The sequence below is a fragment of the Melospiza melodia genome, chromosome 18 (assembly GCF_035770615.1).
Source record: "Melospiza melodia melodia isolate bMelMel2 chromosome 18, bMelMel2.pri, whole genome shotgun sequence".
In the NCBI taxonomy this organism is placed as follows: domain Eukaryota; kingdom Metazoa; phylum Chordata; class Aves; order Passeriformes; family Passerellidae; genus Melospiza; species Melospiza melodia.
Genome location: NC_086211.1, coordinates 830,417 through 848,394, shown reverse-complemented (window position 1 = coordinate 848,394; position 17,978 = coordinate 830,417). Strand labels below are relative to the sequence as shown.

Below are 17,978 nucleotides of genomic sequence, written 5' to 3'. Positions count from 1 at the left end.
GAATTTCAGTATTTCTGAAATCTGCCCTGGTTTGTTCCTCTCAAGTGCTGCAGAACAGCTGGGAGACATTTTGGGCGCGCTCACAGATTTTTAGTGTCCCACTTAGTCTGTTATGTACGGAGCTCTCCCCTTCACTGCCTTACTCGAACAGCCTGGATGTGAAGCTGCCTCTGGGCACCATGGCTGGGGCAGGGTGGGCGCTGTGCCAGCACAGGGTTGGGATGGAATGTCCCCTCGTGGCACCAGGGCCACTCTGGGTGGCACCAGGGCCACTCTGGGTGGCACCAGGGCTGGCAGGAGCTCTGGGGCTGCATCCCTGTGCTTTGGGTGAGGCTTCTGCAGCCTGGCTCGCTGGGGAGCTGCTAAATTGCTTCTCCAAATGTCATTAACAATGCAAATGGGCTCCTTCAGCGGGACAGAGCTGCATGAAGAAGTAGGGCACGTTGGAAGCATTAACAAAGTCCCACTGGCCAGCAGGGACGGGGACGGGCACAGTGAGCCAGGAAAGCCCTTGCAGGGCTCCACGGAAATAAAGCAGCTCCTCTCCTCTCCCCTGCCCTCCTCCCTCGAGCTGCCAGCCCAGATAAGGCTCTCATGGAGCCAGTGGTGTGTGATGGCACAGGACTGCTCCCCACGAACAGCAAACCCAGTCCCTGGGCTGGTGGAGCTTTTTAGGGCAGCAGAAGGCAAAGGCTTCAGCCACTTTGTTACAACAAAATTCACCTAAGGGATAATTTCTGTTAAAAGAAGGTAAACCATGGAGCAGGTTTGATTTCCTCCTCCCCAGCAACGTGCTTTAAAACCCTTCCCTTAATGTGATCCTGCAGGGAGTGTCTGATTTCACCTTCCCTGCTGACCTTGGCCAGGGCTGGTGCTCCCGTGTCCCAGCTCTCCATGGCATCACCTTGAGCAGGTTCCTGAGCTCGTCCCACACACTGCTGCATCCCAGAGCCTCCCTGGGGACAGGGACAGATGGACTGGGACAGACAGATCCCTGGGACAGACAGATTGCTGGGACAGGGACAGACAGATCCCTGGGACAGACAGATCCCAGGGACAGAGCTGCCCACTCCTCCTGTACCAAGGTGACTCTCCAGCTCTGCACTGCCAGTAAAACCCTGCTCTGAGCAGCCCTGGCTGGAGCAGGGGCAGCAGCCACAGTAAATCTGCGTGTTGGAAATGTTGTTTTAATACCTTGTCCGTGGAGCATCGAGCACGGTGCCAAGTGCAGGAGCTCGGTGCCAGCTGCAGCCCTTTGGGTGTGCTGGAGCAGAGGTGCTGCTGTGCAGCCTGGCAGGACTCGGGGCCTGTTCTCCAGGCAGGAGAGCCAAGCAGAGCCATGGGATGCCCTCCCCTGCCCGTGGCCCAGGGCTGCGGCTGCCAGGGCAGTGCTGAGGGGTTCTGCTGCTCTGCTGCTGCTGGCAAACCTCTCAGGGAAGTGAGCATCCCTCTCCTGGCTGGGGCCCAGCAGAGCAGCAAGCAGCATCCCTCCTTCCCTGCCTTCTGTGTGCCCTGCCAGGTGCCAACGCCCGCCAGGGCAGCCAGGCTGGGCTGGCACTCGGGTGAGCCCCGTGCCAGGGCTTGGCCAGGTCTGCCTCAGTGGGAGGGTGAGCACAGCCCAGCCTGGGAAAGCCAAAGCCTCAGCAGGAGCCGGGGCTGAGCATCCTCAGGGTGGCCCAAGGTGTTCTGTGCCATTCTGTGCCGTTCTGTGCCGTGCTGTGATGTGCTGTGATGTGCTGTGCTGTGCCGTTCTGTGCCGTTCTGTGCCGTTCTGTGCCGTTCTGTGCCGTGCTGTGCCGTGCTGGGCTGTGCTGCAGCCCTCCCTCCCTGCAGCTGCTGCTTCCTGCACAGGAAGTGGCAGCATTTCTTATCTTGGCAGCTCCCTCCCTCCTTCCCTCCCAAGAGTTTAGGGCTGAGCAGGGCTGAGAGCAGCTGGAAGGCAGGTTGTGGGTGCCCCAGCCATGGCTGGAGTGCTCCATGCCCCAGCCCCTGTGCAGGGCGGTATTTTGGGGAGGTCTGGCTGCAGGGAGGGGCTGGGCTGTTGCTGGAACAAAACTGGGGGGGATTGCAGCTCTGTGCCCAGCTCTGTCTGTGCCTGATGTATGCCTGCCATCCATCCATCCATCCATCCATCCATCCATCCATCCATCCATCCATCCATCCATCCATCCATCCATCCATCCATCCACCCATCCACCCATCCATCCACCCATCCATCCATCCATCCATCCATCCATCCATCCATCCATCCATCCATCCATCCATCCATCCATCCATCCATCCATCCATCCATCCATCCATCCATCCATCCATCCATCCATTATCCCTCCATCCCTCCCTTCTCCTTGGCTCTGGCCCTGCCCTTGCTCCCCAGCTCTGCTGTTTGTTCTCATGCTAAAAGCCCTGTGTTTGACAAATGTTTTTTTCCCAGGCCTGGAAGTTTTGCAGCCCATTGGGATTCTCCTGTGCTGTTTTCCCTGCTCTCCTCTCTCCCTGTCTCCGGTGGGAGGCAGCACTGCAGGATGGACAAATCCTGTGGGAGTTTCCTCACACCCAGCCTGGGCCTGGAGCTGCAGGAGGGGGCAGTGGGCAGAGGCTGTGACCCCAGCAGGGCTGGGGATGGCCCCTTTCCCATTGCTGTGGGGATTAGGCCAGTGTGTGCAGTGTTTCCAGTGAGGTGCTCCTGGGAGGGTTTCACCTGAGGGATGGGCAGGGTGGGAGGCTGGCAGGGATGGGGGTCCCTGGTAATACCCAGGCTGTGCCATGCAGCAGCAGGGAGGGGCTGCAATAACACATCCAACAGCAGCACAGAGAGGGACAGAGAAGCATCCTGAGATGGTCTGAGAGCCCTTTGCTCAGTGGTGTGCCCAGGAGGTGTGCCATGGCAGGAGCTGCTGGTGCCCATGGTGTGCCCAGGAGGTGTGCCATGGCAGGAGCTGGGGGTGCCCATGGTGTGCCCAGGAGGTGTGCCATGGCAGGAGCTGCTGGTGCCCATGGTGTGCCCAGGAGGTGTGCCATGGCAGGGGCTGCTGGTGCCCATGGTGTGCACAGGAGGTGTGCCATGGCAGGAGCTGCTGGTGCCCATGGTGTGCCCAGGAGGTGTGCCATGGCAGGGGCTGGGAGTGCCCATGGTGTGCCCAGGAGGTGTGCCATGGCAGGAGCTGCTGGTGCCCATGGTGTGCACAGAAGCTGTGCCATGGCAGGAGCTGCTGGTGCCCAAAGTGCTGCCAGGGCACATTTGGACGGGGAGGGATCATTGAAACCCCAAGTTCATGGGGTCCTGTGCTGGTCACAGCCCCAGGGAAGTGCTGTGCTGTCGGTGTGGCCGCAGAGGGTTCACAGCCAGTGCTTGGTGTTGGGAAGCCAGGGCTGTGCACAGCCACACAACTGCAACACCAAATAAAAACCTTCTGGAGGCAGCTCCACCCTAGCAGGGCCCTGGCTAATTGATGCTTTCACTTGTAGTCGGATCGAGCTGTTCGCGTTCCTGGGTGCTCAGGAAACCCTTCAAACATTGTTTGGTGTGTGGAGAACAAGCCCTCCTAAGATGCTGCCAGCTGAAAATAAGCCCGAGGCAGCAGCAGGGAAGTCATTAGTCTTCATATCGGACACACAGAAATATGTTTCTGTTGTGTTCGTGATTATTTTTGTTTTCTGCACTTCCTGGAAAGCAAAGGGACCATGCAGCGTGGTGGTTTTTTTTAGAAATGCAGAGGGGAGCAGGATTACAGCCCGTGCTCTTCAGCAGTGTATAAGTTGCTCCCAGCCCTTGCTGTGCAGTGACTCTGGGCTCACACTCTGCTCCTGATGGGGTTTTGTCCAAAGAGCTGAGGTTGGCCACATTTGGGGGCTGGTTTGGAGCCCAGCTGGTGGCTCACTGGGCACCCTCTGGAGGGAAGGTGAGGCTCTGGCAGAGCCCCTTTGGGAGGGCTCCCAATCCCCTCACCTTGCCGGGCGTCCCTGTGCCAGGCTGGAGCCACCTCTGTGGATGTGCCCTCTGACCAGTGGCACCAACGGCACTGCTGATACCAGTGGCACCAGGGCTGGGACAGCTGGGTGGGCGCCAGCTGCAGGCACAGCTGGAATTGAGAGCCTTTGAGTGCCCAAAGACTTCACCAGCCTGATGTCCCTGCACGTCCCGGCCTGTTTGCAGGTGCAGGCAGTGCCCCTGGGCAGTGCCACCTGGGCTCTGCTTTTGGAAATAAGACAGTGCTCAGAATAGCCAGAATTAAGGGGGATGGAGGGGGGGTGCAAGGAAGAAGATGTGAGTGAAGTTCCCCTCTCTGTCTTGGAGATAAGCTCCGAAATCCAGCTTTAAGTGACTTGCATGATTAGCACTTTGGGGACTGGGTTTTTATCTGCCTGGAACAGGATTAATGCGCTGTGACAAACAGGACTGGCTTCAAAGCAGGCATGGCTGGGGCTGGGAGCTGAGGGAGCCAGGCTGGGGGTTATCTGTGCTGGGATGCCCTCTCCCAATGCCTGCCCTCTGCTCGGGGCACCGCTGATCCTGCCGGGATCCCTTCCCACCCTTCTCCCTGCTCCCAGGAGCCTGACCCACCGTTTCAATTACAATATTAAATTACCAGGTCACCAGAGTCAAAGTAGGCTGCCAAGTTTTTAATGATCTTCTCTTTCTTCTCATGTGGAGTTGTTTTGTTTTTTTTTTTTTTCCGAGCCTCCTTTCCATCTCTGCACTTTTAATTGAGACCATCTGTAATTTAACACATCGCCACAGTTGTGTAACTGGTGCAGGGCTTTAGGAGGACTCGGTGCTCATCCTCAGGGACTGCAGCAGCTTTCCACTGGCTTCCAGTGCCTTCCTGAGAAACCCAGAACTAATTGCCAGGACCGTTTAATCTGCTCCCTGGGGGCTTTGATTAATCACTCGGTGCTTATTTTCCATCTCTGCCTGCTGCAGGAGCTGAGGGTGCAGTGGTGGGCTGGGGCCGGTCCCCATCAGGCTGGTGTGCGGGTGTGGGTGAGTGGAGCTGGCTGCAGGCACCGGGGATGGCACCAGGGATGGCACCAGGGACAGAGCCCAGCCCTTGGGGTCAGGTTTGGGCTCACAGGGTGTCCTTGCTGCCTGTCCCCGCTTGTCTGAGGCACCAGCCCAGTCTGTCCATCAGTTCTGCATCTCAGGGGCTTCTCCTCTGCCTGGCCTTGGCCAGCCCCTGCCTGCTCCTCCTCCCCATCACCAGTGTCCCTGCTAGCCCTGGCCACGGTGGCCCCGGGTGTGGGGCTGTCCCCTCCAGCCCAGGCGTGCCTCTCACCCTGCCAGCCCCCTCGGATCACAGGGCTCATAACCCAGGCTTTAGGAACGAGTTAGGAGGGATTGGTGGCATGGAAAGAACCAAATTCCAGCTCTAAAACCTCCCCGATGGTGCTGCTGCTGCTGCAGTGTGAGCTGGCTGTGGTGGGGGACTGTTCCTGCAGGGCTCCTGTTGGATGGGAGCTGGAGCTGCCCTGGGCAGGGACGCAGGAGCTGCAGGAGAACGGTGCCTGCTCCTGGCCTGGAGCTCCCCCCAGCCCAGCCCTGCCCCCGTGTTTGGGGAGGGGGTGATGGTTTCTGCACACCCTGGGGCCATTCCCACCCTGCACAGCCCCCCTGAGGCTGCCCCAGGAGCTGCTGCTCTCTGCATGGCTCCTGTTGAGGTGGGGCTGGGCCAGGCACCTGCACAGGACATGAGGAGGGATAGAGTGTAAGGAAATGGTGTAGAGGGGATTTTCACACTTGAGGAGTTGCAGTTGTACCAATTACTAAAGATTAGGAACAGGCTTGTTTTTAACAAGTTACAGCTGTGCTTAATAATGATGAGTGCTATAGAGGGGTGGGTTAGCTGGGTGGGGAGATGAGCTGGGGCTTGTTGGTTGTGCAGTGAAGAAGGAGTCAGTGCTGTGGAGAGCTGCCTGTGAGAAATCACGGAGAAGGTATGGGACTTTTGCAATAAGATACCAACAGGCACAGGGCAGGGCAAGAGCTGTTCCCCCAGAGATGTTGGGATGCTCTGCCTGCTGCTCCCAAGCAGCTTTTTGGACGCAAACAACTTGGAGAGGAGGCAGGAGCTGCACTTGTGCCATGCCCTGGGTGGAGGAACCACATCCAAATGTGGCACAGGTTCTTGTGCCAGCCAGAGCCACGGAACCTGGCCAGCTACACTCCTGGTGCTGCTACCCAGGGCATCCCCTGTGCCCTGCAGCCTGTCCCTGCAGAGGCTCTGGGTGCTGCAGGGTGAGGGTCTCTCTCTGTGCACGGCGAGGGTCTCTGCACAATGAGGATCTCTGCGCACACTGAGAATCTCTCTCTGTGCACAGTGAGGGTCTCTGTGTGCAGGGTAAGGATTTCTCTCTTTGCACAGTGAGGGTCTCTCAGCAGAGTGAGGGTGTTTCTGCACACAGTGAGGATCTCTCTGCACAATGAGGATCTCTCTCTGCACAGAATGAGGATCTCTCTGTGCAGGATAAGCATCTCTCTCTGCACACACTGAGGATCTCTCTCTGCACACAGTGAGGATCTCTCTCTCTCTGCACACAGTGAGGATCTCTCTCTCTCTCTGCACACACTGAGGATCTCTCTCTCTGCACACAGTGAGGATCTCTCTCTCTCTGCACACACTGAGGATCTCTCTCTCTCTGCACACACTGAGGATCTCTCTCTCTCTGCACACACTGAGGATCTCTCTCTCTCTGCACACACTGAGGATCTCTCTCTCTCTGCACACACTGAGGATCTCTCTCTCTCTGCACACACTGAGGATCTCTCTCTCTCTCTGCACACAGTGAGGATCTCTCTCTCTCTCTGCACACAGTGAGGATCTCTCTCTCTCTGCACACACTGAGGATCTCTCTCTCTGCACACAGTGAGGATCTCTCTCTCTCTGCACACACTGAGGATCTCTCTCTCTCTGCACACACTGAGGATCTCTCTCTCTCTCTGCACACAGTGAGGATCTCTCTCTCTCTCTGTGCACAGTGAGGGTCTCTGTGTGCAGGGTAAGGATTTCTCTCTTTGCACAGTGAGGGTGTTTCTGCACACACTGAGGATCTCTCTCTGCACACACTGAGGATCTCTCTCTCTCTCTGCACACAGTGAGGATCTCTCTCTCTGCACACAGTGAGGATCTCTCTCTCTCTCTCTGCACACAGTGAGGATCTCTCTCTCTCTCTCTGCACACTGAGGATCTCTCTCTCTCTGCACACAGTGAGGATCTCTCTCTCTCTGCACACAGTGAGGATCTCTCTCTCTCTGCACACAGTGAGGATCTCTCTCTCTCTCTGCACACAGTGAGGATCTCTCTCTCTCTGCACACAGTGAGGATCTCTCTCTCTCTCTGCACACAGTGAGGATCTCTCTCTCTCTGCACACAGTGAGGATCTCTCTCTCTCTCTCTGCACACAGTGAGGATCTCTCTCTCTCTGCACACAGTGAGGATCTCTCTCTCTCTCTGCACACACTGAGGATCTCTCTCTCTCTCTGCACACAGTGAGGATCTCTCTCTCTCTGCACACAGTGAGGATCTCTCTCTCTCTGCACACACTGAGGATCTCTCTCTCTCTCTCTCTCTCTCTCTGCACACAGTGAGGATCTCTCTCTCTCTCTCTGCACACAGTGAGGATCTCTCTCTCTCTCTCTCTGCACACAGTGAGGATCTCTCTCTCTCTCTCTCTGCACACAGTGAGGATCTCTCTCTCTCTCTCTGCACACAGTGAGGATCTCTCTCTCTCTCTCTGCACACACTGAGGATCTCTCTCTCTCTCTCTCTGCACACACTGAGGATCTCTCTCTCTGCACACTGAGGATCTCTCCCATCCCAGCTCTGCTGCTGCCATGGTCCCGTCCCCACCCACTCCCCTTCCCTGCCGGCGATGATTGATGCTGCTCATCCCGCTGGCTCCAGCTCGTTCATTGTCATGCAGAGGATGTTGTCACTTCATTCTGGTATTTCATGGAAAACTGCAGGCGGCTCGGGCTGTTTTGTTCATGAAGCCCTTCTGAGAGCACGTGGCTGGGCCCGAAATACTCAGCCCCTTTCAGTGAAAAAAGAGGGGTTGGTAAAGAGTTCCCTTTGGGAAGCAGAGGCACAGCAGCCTCCCTGCCCCTCCGGCCCAGTGCTGGGCTGGTGTGGGGCACTGGGAGCACTGGGGACACCGGGTTCACAGCAGCTGTGCTGGCCAGGGCTTGCCCCAGGAGCTGCAGTGCCACTTGTGCCCAGCTCTGCTGCAGCCTGGCGTTGATGGTGACATCCCAGAGCCCCCGATGACATCCCAGGGTTCTGGTGACATCCCTGCCTTTGTCCCCCCACCAAGGAGCACCCAGCCCGCGATCCCAGACCTGCCCCATGTCACCTCCCCATCCCTGGAGCTGTTCCCGGTGCTGCCCAGAAATCCCTGAGGATCACAGCTGGGATTTCACCGGAGCTGACAGTGGGAAAACAGCTCAAGTCTGAGGAGCTGACGGTGGCTGCGCTGTAAGAACCCCAGAAAGCTTTTAACCAAAGCCGGGGATTAAATCCAAAGAGCACAAATTTTAGCTCAGCTCCTCTCTCTGTGTGCTCTAAGTGATTAAAAGCTGTAAAGCGCTGTCAGAAATTCAGGACTTCCCCTCCTGGAGCCCTTCTCTCCCCTTATTTTATGATTACCATGCTTCGCTGGCTCTGTTTGATGTCGTGAGTGTGATTTTTTAGCATGCAAAGGAAAGGAAAGCCGTGGGCAGCTCTGCCTGGGGCACATTTTGGTGCCTCCCCGGGCCGGGTGGTGCCTCTGACCCCGGGGGTTTGCCCAGCGTGGGTAGAGAAGCACAAAGCTCCCTGAAAAAGTCATTTTTTCTCTCGTTTTTTGGTGTTATTTTGTTTCCCTCAGTTTTGCTAATCTGAATTCCAAGCTGTTTCCCAAAGCTGTTGTTCCTTGGGAAGAGGAGTCGTTATCCAAATGAGAATATCCACAGGTTGGAAGGGAGCAGCCTCACACTGAGATGTGCTCGAAATAATCTCTGAGCTTCCCTGGTATTGGAGCCATCTGCCAAAGCTCAGCTCCAGCAGCTCCCCGGGGATGCTTGAACCCCTCCCTGGCTTTGATTTTTAGATGAATCTTGCTTGAACCTTCTCCTGTCTCTGTTAACTCTCCATCTGTCTCCCTCACTTGACATGCTGCATCCGAGGCTGTTCCCGGTTCTTCCAGAGCTCTCCCTGGCCTGAGGAGAGGAACAGAGGCTTCCCTTGGTGGGGATGAGTGTTCTGGGAAGGGCTGGGCTCAGGAGCCACCGGAGGTGACGGCCCTGAATTATTCATTCAGCAAAGGACCGGGGGAAATTGATGATTCCCTTCTGCAGAACACTGGGACAAGGCGTTCGTGCGATGCAATCAGAGCACCAAATGGAGCTCGGGGAAGGCAGGGCTCACCCTGCAGGAGCTGCTCGGCAGGGCTGGGCCCTCCTGCAGGTGAGGGTGTTCCATGTGGGACGTGGGGCCAATGCCCCTCCTGTGCCAGCTGGGAGCCAGCGGGGCACCAGGGCGTTTGCCACCCTGCTCCTGCCCTGTGTGCCATTTGTCACCCTGCTCCTCCACGTGTGCCAGGGCTGCCATGGGGTTTGTGCCCTTCAGGATGGGCTCAGCAGCCTCGGGAGTTTGCCAGGGAAGCGCTGCCCTGAGCCTTTCCCATTGCTGGGAGTGCATTTGCCACCCTGCTCCTCCTCTGTGTGCCAGGGCTGCCGTGGGGTTTGTGCCCTTCACTGCCAGTGAAGCTCTGCCTTGAGCCTTTCCTGGCCTTTCCCATTGCTGGGATAGCTGGGCTGGGCTGGGCTGGCTCCCAGGGTAGCCTGGTGCTGGTATCAGCAGCTTGAAGCTCAGACAAAGGGCCCTTAGGGCTTTTCCCGGGCACAGACCCCAGCCTGGGAGGGCTTTTCTATTCTGAGGGCAGATCTTTGGGCAAAGTGTCAGGTGAGGGATGGCAGGGAGTGCTCCTGAGCCTGCTCACAGGGTGGAAACGGGAGAGGAGGGAGCGTCCTGCAGGAACAGGGACCGTGTGCAGCCTGGGCTGGCAGGGCTGCAGTTTCTGCTGCTGCAGGAGTTGGCAGCAGGGTTCCAGGGCATGCAGCAGCCTCTGCTCAGAGCTGCACCCCTGCAGTCCTGCATCCCTGCACCCCAGGCACACCTGGGCAGCTGCAGCTGTTCCCTTGCCAGGGCCAGCCCTGCCCTGCTGGAGCTGCAGCCAGACGTGTGTTCTGCAGCCCTCAAACGCCTGGAACACGTTCTGATGTGGTTCCTCTGATTGGCAGCTCTGGAATCAGCAGGGAAATGCTTGATGGTTTTTCTGGAGGGTTTGTGAGCAGTGGTTTGAGCCAAGACGCCTTTCTCTGTCTGTGTGTGTGTGTATATATATATATATATTTGAGCAATACTGTGTTAGCATTTTCTAGCATTTTCTCTCTTTCCATCCTCCACAATAAGACGTTTCCTAGGGTTTGAGAATGCCCTGCTGCTGTGGTTTCCTAGCTCTCAAACCCAGCCTTCCAGGAGGTCTTTAGGATTCCCAGGACTGTGTCAGGATCCCAGGGAGCACAGGTGTGTGACCTTGCCCCGGTGTTTTGGTGCAGATCTTTTCAGATCTGAGGCACTGTCCAGGGGCTGCTGTGGGAAATGTGCATCCCAGAAAATGTCCCACAGAAGCTGCTGGGCTCGGGGTTTGTGTCCTTCCCTGCTCCCAGAACAGGGCTGTCTCCCCACACCCAATGGATCTGGCCCTGAAGGAGGGTTTAGGGCCAGGAAACCCTCCTGCACTATGCAGTGAGGAATGGGAAAGGTTAATCTTCCATTCTTGTTGTGTACAAACGGCTTGGGATGTTTGTAGCCAGCCAGCCAGTGGGATTTGATAACTTTATTACCCAAATAATAAGATTTACAAATTAACTGTCTAATTAGCGACCTGGGAAAGCTGCCGCTCGTGCTGGGGTTTCCAAGCTGACAAAGACATGGGCTGAGGCTGCTCAAGTGTGATGGCAGCGGGGAGGAGGAACAGGATGCAGCCTCCTCACATCCCCTGGGCAGGTCAAGGGAGCAGGGACAGGATTGCTGCCCTGAGATCCTGCTCCTGATTCGCCCTCATTTCCTTGTGCGTGGATGGAGCACTCACCTGAGCTCTCACCTGAGCGTGGGCAGGGCTCCAGAGGAGGGTGCAGAGCCCCCAGTGCTGCTGGGGCACAGTGTGACCGTGCTCACAGGGGTTTTCAGGTGAGGGGAGACACGAGAATGTTGACTCCATGTTCAGAAGGCTTGATTTATTATTTTATGATGTATATATTACATTAAAACTATACAAAAAATAATAGAAGGAAAAGTTTCATCTCAGAAGGCTGGCAAAGCTAAGAATAGAATGGAAAGGAATAAAAAACAAAGGTCTGTGGCTTGGACAGAGAGAGAGAGCCCGCTCTGCTGTGACTGGTCACCAATTTCAAACATCTACATGAGAACCAATCCCAGATGCACCTGTTGCATTCCACAGCAGCAGATTATCAGTGTTTACAGTTTGTTTCTGAGGCCTCTCGGCTTCTCAGGAGGAAAAATCCCAAGAAAAAGATTTTCATAAAGAGATGTCTGCGACAGCACAGAGCCCCCAGTGCTGCTGGGGCACAGAGCTCTCTCTGCCTTGCCCTGTGTGTGCAGGGATGTTCTGCTCGCCCATCTTCCCGTGGATTACCTTGCACAGGTTAGAATCACAGAATCCTGCCATGCTTTGGGTGGGAAGGGCCCTCAGAGCCCACCCAGTGCCACCCTGCCATGGCAGGGACACCTTCACTGTGCCAGGCTGCCCCAGCCCTGTCCAGCCCGGCCTGGGACATGCCAGGGATGGCTTTGAGGTCCCTTCCCACCCAAAGCATTCCATGGCAGGTTCAGCCTGGTGTCCCTCTGGCTTCCCTGCAGAGCTGGAATGGTCCCAGTTTCCCTGTCCCAGAGCCCAGCCCTGGCAGCAGAGCCATGCCCGGGGTGCCACAGAGCTCTCTGGGTTTGCACACACACACACTTAGGAGAAACCCCTGCTAATAGAGCTCTAATTCCTTCCTTCCTGCTTCCCAGATGCTTCTGTCTCCATGTACAAATGACAGAAATGGTGAGCAATGCTTTCAAGAAAATGTTTGTTTGTTTGACTCAGAAAAGCAAGTGAGAGGTCCTGCAAGGAGAGAGCTCTTGGCAGCTGTTCTGCCTCTAAAACCTTCTGGGTTTGTTTTTGTTCACAATGGAAAATGTGAAAAGGGAAACGAATTTGCAGCTGGATGTGGCAGGGCACAAAGAGAGGATTGTGAGGTTCATGGCTGATGTCACTTGCCTTTTCCTTGTTCCTTAGGAAAAGTCCCGTGGTGCTGCAACTGGAGCCTGCTCTGTTCCTGCACAGCTCAGTTTGGTTCCTGTGCTGTCTCCAAACCTCAGTCCCTGCTCCTCATCCTGCAGAGGCTCTTATTCAGTGTAACTGCAGCTCTGGGAAGGGACGTGGTAGATGGGAGAGCCCTGGGGCAGAGCAGAGTGTGGTACCAGGGCTGGTTCCTTGGCTCCCTTTGGGCCCTGGAGCTGTGTCATTGTGTGGGACAGGCATGGCAGGCATGGATGCTGCCCTCAGAGCAAACCAGGGCTGGTTCCTTGGCTGCCTTTGGGCCTGGAGCTGAGGTTTCACCTGTGGGACAGGCAAGGGACAAATGATTCTTTAGGGTCTGCACCTGCAGGAGATGCTCTTGCTCCACTCCCGGGGCTGAGGGCACCCCAGGGTTGCTGTTTCACACTTGATGGGGTGTTCTAGGTTGGAAAAGCCCCCAAGAATCATCCAGTCCAACCATTCCCCAGCACTCCCAAGGCCGCCACTGCCCCACCTCTCCCCATGCCACGTGCACATGGCTCTAAAGCCCTTCAGGGACTGGATTCTGTAGTTGTGGGGACTCTCACAGGTGTCTATGAGAGCACTCAAACCATGCAGTAACTCGTGCTCAGCAGAGCAGAGGGAACATGGGAGGCAGAGATTTCCCTTTGGGGCTGAGCCTGCAGCCCTGCCCCAATGTCCTTCCCTGCCTGTAGTCACAAAACCCAGCATGACAGTAAATTTGAAGGTGCTTATTTGGCATTTGTGGGAAAAACCAGCCTTGAAATTCAGAGCTCTGGCCGCACAAACTGCAGAGACAGCGCCGGCAGCTTCAGGCAGGCACATGCTGAAAGGGTTTGGTGGCTGTGGGATGGGGTTTGGCTCTGGATTCCTCTCCTGGGAGCCTGGGCAGGGGCAGTGGGATTGGTTTCCCTCTCCCGAAGGGCAGGGCTGGCATTGACGTGTGTGAGGGGAGGAGGACGTGCGCGTCTGCTGGTCTGGCAAACGGGGGCTGGGGAGATGCTGCAGAGAAGCAGAGCTGTGGGAGGAACATTGCCCACCTGTTCCCTTCGGTACAATCTTCCATTTTTGGCCACATGCACTTTTCAGCTCAGATCCACGTTCTCCCTCTTTTTATTCCCAGCAGTGACCTCAGAGCGTGTGCCACGGGTGACAGTGAGCTCAGGGAACAGCATTGTCCCCAGCCCTCCTCTGACGTGCACCCAACACTTTGTTCTGCCGAGTTTCACCAAAAGGCCTGGGGATATTCCATAAGGGTTCAAAACCTGCCAGGGGTTTGCTTGAAAACCCTCCTGACACTGCTCAGAAATCCACACGGCTGTGGTTTCTTTTGTTCCCTCTGGGCTCTGACATGGCTGTTCTTCGTTTTGTCATTTCTTGGCCCTCATGGTGCTGTGCCCTGACCCTGTCCCTGTGCTCTCTTTGCAGTTTGCTGCTTTGTGGTGCACAAGAGGTGCCATGAATTCGTCACCTTCTCCTGCCCCGGTGCTGACAAGGGCCCTGCCTCGGATGTAAGTACAGGTTCAGTGCTGGGCTGGGCTTGCTGGGCTTCACAGCGCCTGCAGGAGATGCTGCTCCACTCCCTGGGCTGCACAGCGCCTGCAGGAGATGCTGCTCCACTCCCTGGGCTGGCAGCACCTGCAGAAGGTGTTCCTTCAGTCCCTGGGCTGGCAGCACCTGCAGGAGATGCTGCTCCACTCCCTGGGCTGAGGGCACCCCAGGGTTGCTGTTTCACACTTGATGGGGTGGTCTAGGTTGGAAAAGCCCCCAAGAATCATCCAGTCCAACCATTCCCCAGCACTCCCAAGGCCACCACTGCCCCACCTCTCCCCATGCCACGTGCACATGGCTCTAAAGCCCTTCAGGGACTGGATTCTGTAGTTGTGGGGACTCTCATGGGTTTCTGGATACTTAAAACAGTCAAAGCACGCAGTAACTTGTGCTCAGCAGAGCAGAGGGAACATGGGAGGCAGAGATTTCCCTTTGGGGCTGAGCTGCAGCCCTGCCCTGATGTCCTTCTCTCCCTTGTGTCACAAACCCCCCAGCCCTGCCAGCAGAGTCCCAGCCTTGTTTCCCTGAGCATTTCTGTCCCCGTGGATCCCTGGCTTGGGGCAGCAGCGCTGGGAGCCCACTCTGCCAGCAGCACTCAGGTCTGTCTGGCAGGTTCTGGGCTTTTCCGTGGAAACTGGCTAATTTGGGGAACTGCTGGGAGAGAGGAGCTCGAATTGGGGAAACGACAGAGCACCACAGCTCTCACCCTTAAAAATAGAAGTGGTGGGAGCAGGCGGCATAGCAGGCAGCGGGAGGTGGAGGCTAAACACGCCTGGTGCCCCAGAATGGGGCCGTGCCCTGCCAGGGACAGGGGAGAGGGCTGGGCATGAGGCTCTGGGGGCAGCAGCACTTGGGGGGGTTTGTTCTGGTGCCTGTGCCCCTTTCCTGAGCCCTGCTGTCTGTGCAGCGTCCCATGGGGCACCCACTGCCCTCCCTGCACCCGTGCCACCAGCCCAGGGTGGCACTGCTGTCACCCACACAGGGACAGGAGCCCCTGAGGGCTCCCTGTGCCAGGGACAAGCAGGGAGTGGTGCTGGGGATGTGGGCAGGAGCTGGTGCCTGCATGGAGCGAGGGGCGAGGCTGGGCTGGGGCACCAGAGCATCCCTGTGCTGGCACTGCCAGGGCCTGTCCCAGGAGTAGGGGTACCAGGGCACCCCTGCTCCCTCTGCATGGCACTGCCAGGGCCTGTGCCAGGAGCATCCCTGTTCCCTGTGCATGGCACTGCCAGGGCCTGTCCCAGGTCACCTGGGGTACCAGAGCATCCCTGTTCCCTGTGCATGGCACTGCCAGGGTGCAGGGATGCTCTGGTACCCCTGCTGCTGCCACAGGGATGCAGGCAGGGCGAGCTTCCTTCCTGCTGCTCTGCCAGTCTTGCTCTTCCAGCAGCATAATTATATCCCTCATATATCATATTTGTAATTATATAATCATATCATCCTGAAGGAGCTTTGAAGCAGGAGAGGACGAGCTGCTTCAGCACCCAGTAATGCCTTGGTGGCCTCAGCACTGAGCCAGGGCCACGGGCTGTGCTGGGAACAATGGAAGGTGCAGTGAGTTTCCCCAAGGTGCAGTGAGTTTCCCAACGCTGCAGTGAGTTTCCCAACGCTGCAGTGAGTTTCCCAACGCTGCAGTGAGTTGAGTTTCCCAACGCTGGAGTTCCCTCTGCTCTGTGCCTGCTGATAACCACAGTGAGGATCCAGAGCCACCTGCACTGGGGGCTGACCTGGTGCCCTCAGGCTCTGCTGCTCACTGGGGTGGGTTTTGGTAAATCTTCATGAATATGAATATGAACCCCACAGAAAAGAGGTAATTTTATTGCAGGTGTCAAACCTTGCAGTGGCCCAGTGGTTCTGCTGAGCAGGGCAGGGATGCTGCAGCCTGGCTGGGGCTTTGCTGCCAGCCCAGAGCTGCTTTCCCCGTGGCCTAGAGCTGGAGCCAAGGATAAAAATGTGTTGAAAGCAAAATATCTCCTAGCTTCACTCCTTGAACTCTGTGTCTGAATAGTGCTGGAGAATTGGGGAGAAAACCATTCTGTAGCTGTGCAGTGCTGGTGGTGAACCTGCAAGTTTCCAGTTTAGCAGCTGGGTAATTCTGATTACTGGGCTAGAGCTGTGCCCTGGGAGCTCGGGGGGTGCTGGAGCTTGGTGTGTGCACTGAGAACCTGTGGGGAGCAGAGCAGAGCCCTGGAGACAGGGAAATGTCACAGTCCCCATCTCTGCTCCTGTCTGATCTGGCTGAGTCTGAGCCTCCTTGGGCAGAGTGGGAGTGTGGCTGTGTGTTTAACCTTGGCAGGGAGCAGGAGCTTCCATCTGGGAGAGAGCACTAATTACACATGATAGTGTCTCCAAGCAGGGAAAAATGAAAGATTAATTGCTTCTTGCAGCAGGGAATGGAGCAGCGGTGCTGCAGGCGCGGGGCTGTGTTTGTGCTGCACAGCTCTGCAGCAGGGCAGGACCTGGGCTCCTCACTGGTGTCCCGTGTGCCTGGGGTCCCTCCTGGAGCAGGGAGAGCTGCTGAGCAGGGGCTGAGAGCCCACAGCCCCTGCTGTGTGTGACTGACCCACAGCGAGGGCTCCAGGACCCAGAGCCAGCCTGGGTAATGTATGCCAGTTGGCAAACCTAATTAGAGCTGGAGCTATTAGCAGAATGCGTAATTATTTAAATTGTAGAGAAAATAATCATTAAGATGACCTTCTTTGCGTGATCCTGCTAAAGGTCATCTAATCAGGATGCGTTAATAAACATCAGAGTTGCTCTGGGAAGGTAAGGGGCCGGTGTAGCTACATTTCAATTTTGTGTGTAAATTGTCCCTGTTTGTGGGAGAGGAGCTCAGGAAGGATTCCAGGAGGGATTTCTCCATGGAAAGGGCTCCCCCATGCTGTGCCCCAGGCTTCCTCTTACCCTGGTGCTGTCCCTGAGGACAGGACCCCAATCCCTGCTCCCGGCTCCTTTCCTTCCTCTGGATCCCTGCTCCCAGCTCCATCCCTGCTCCCAGCTCCTTTCCTTCCTCTGGATCCTGGCTCCCAGCTCCATCCCTGCTCCCAGCTCCTTTCCTTCCTTTGGATCCCTGCTCCCAGCTCCTTTCCTTCCTCTGGATCCCTGCTCCCAGCTCCATCCCTGCTCCCAGCTCCTTTCCTTCCTTTGGATCCCTGCTCCCAGCTCCCTTCCTTTTCTCACAGCTCCTTTCTTTCTGAGCTGCCCTGGCCAGCATTTTGGCAAACCCTCCCAGCCTTCCTGCGACTTGCTGCTTTCTGTTGTCCTGCTAATTAACTCCTCCAGGCCTCTGCTGTGCCATCTGCCCCTGGAGCAGGCACCTGCTGCTGCTGACAGCTCCCGTGGGATGAAGATGTCTCAGCCTCGCTCCCTCCCAGCCCCTCCTGCTGCTGTCCCAGCCCCACCGAGCCTCTGCTCCCCCTGCCAGGCTGCCCTGGCTTCATCCCGGTGCCTGCCCAGCCCTTCCCTCCTTGGCCTGGGCAGGGCAGGGGTCTGAGCCCAGCTCAGAGGGATGGTGGGCTCTGTGCCCTCCCCTGCCCAGCCTCCTGCCATCCGTGCTTGCCCTGCCAGGGAAACCAGGGAGCCGTTTCTGCCTGCTGGGAGCTGTTCCCCGCACACCCGGGGGAACTTCCACACGGGAAATGTGGGGATCAGACACGAGGGTTTGGGTTTGTGTCCCTGCCAGGGTTTGCTGAGTGCGGGCAGTAAGCTGTGGCTGTGGTGTATTTGCTGTTATGCTGTTTAAATGACTATGAAATTCACTTTTAAATGGCCTCTTCCCATGAACTGCGCTAATTCTCCTTCAGCAGAGATAATTTAAAGCTTTCTTTGCAATGAGACGGGGAGAGCAGCAGCCCCTGCTCCTGAAGGCAAGGCTCTGTGTTCTGTCAAACGCAGCAGATGTGAGCGCAGAGGTTTCAAACACCCCTGGCTGTCCATGTGGGTGCAGCAGAGCTCCAGGGCTCTGGGGACCGGTGGCACTGTCACCTTCCACTGTCACCTTCCACTGTCCCAGCCCCATCCAGCCTGGCCTTGGGCACTGCCAGGGACCCAGGGGCAGCCCCAGCTGTGCC

The 17,978-nt window shown here is 56.8% G+C and overlaps 1 protein-coding gene across 2 annotated transcripts in view; it reads left to right on the top strand.

The window, feature by feature from the left end:
* The window catches only part of PRKCB (protein kinase C beta), an 84,747-nt gene that overhangs the window by 25,591 nt on the left and 41,178 nt on the right, over positions 1–17,978 (top strand). For both annotated transcript variants that reach the window (XM_063171568.1, XM_063171567.1), the window contains exon 3: positions 13,789–13,871. In XM_063171568.1, coding sequence (XP_063027638.1) covers positions 13,789–13,871 — 83 coding nt within the window. The remainder of the gene's footprint in view (positions 1–13,788; positions 13,872–17,978) is intronic.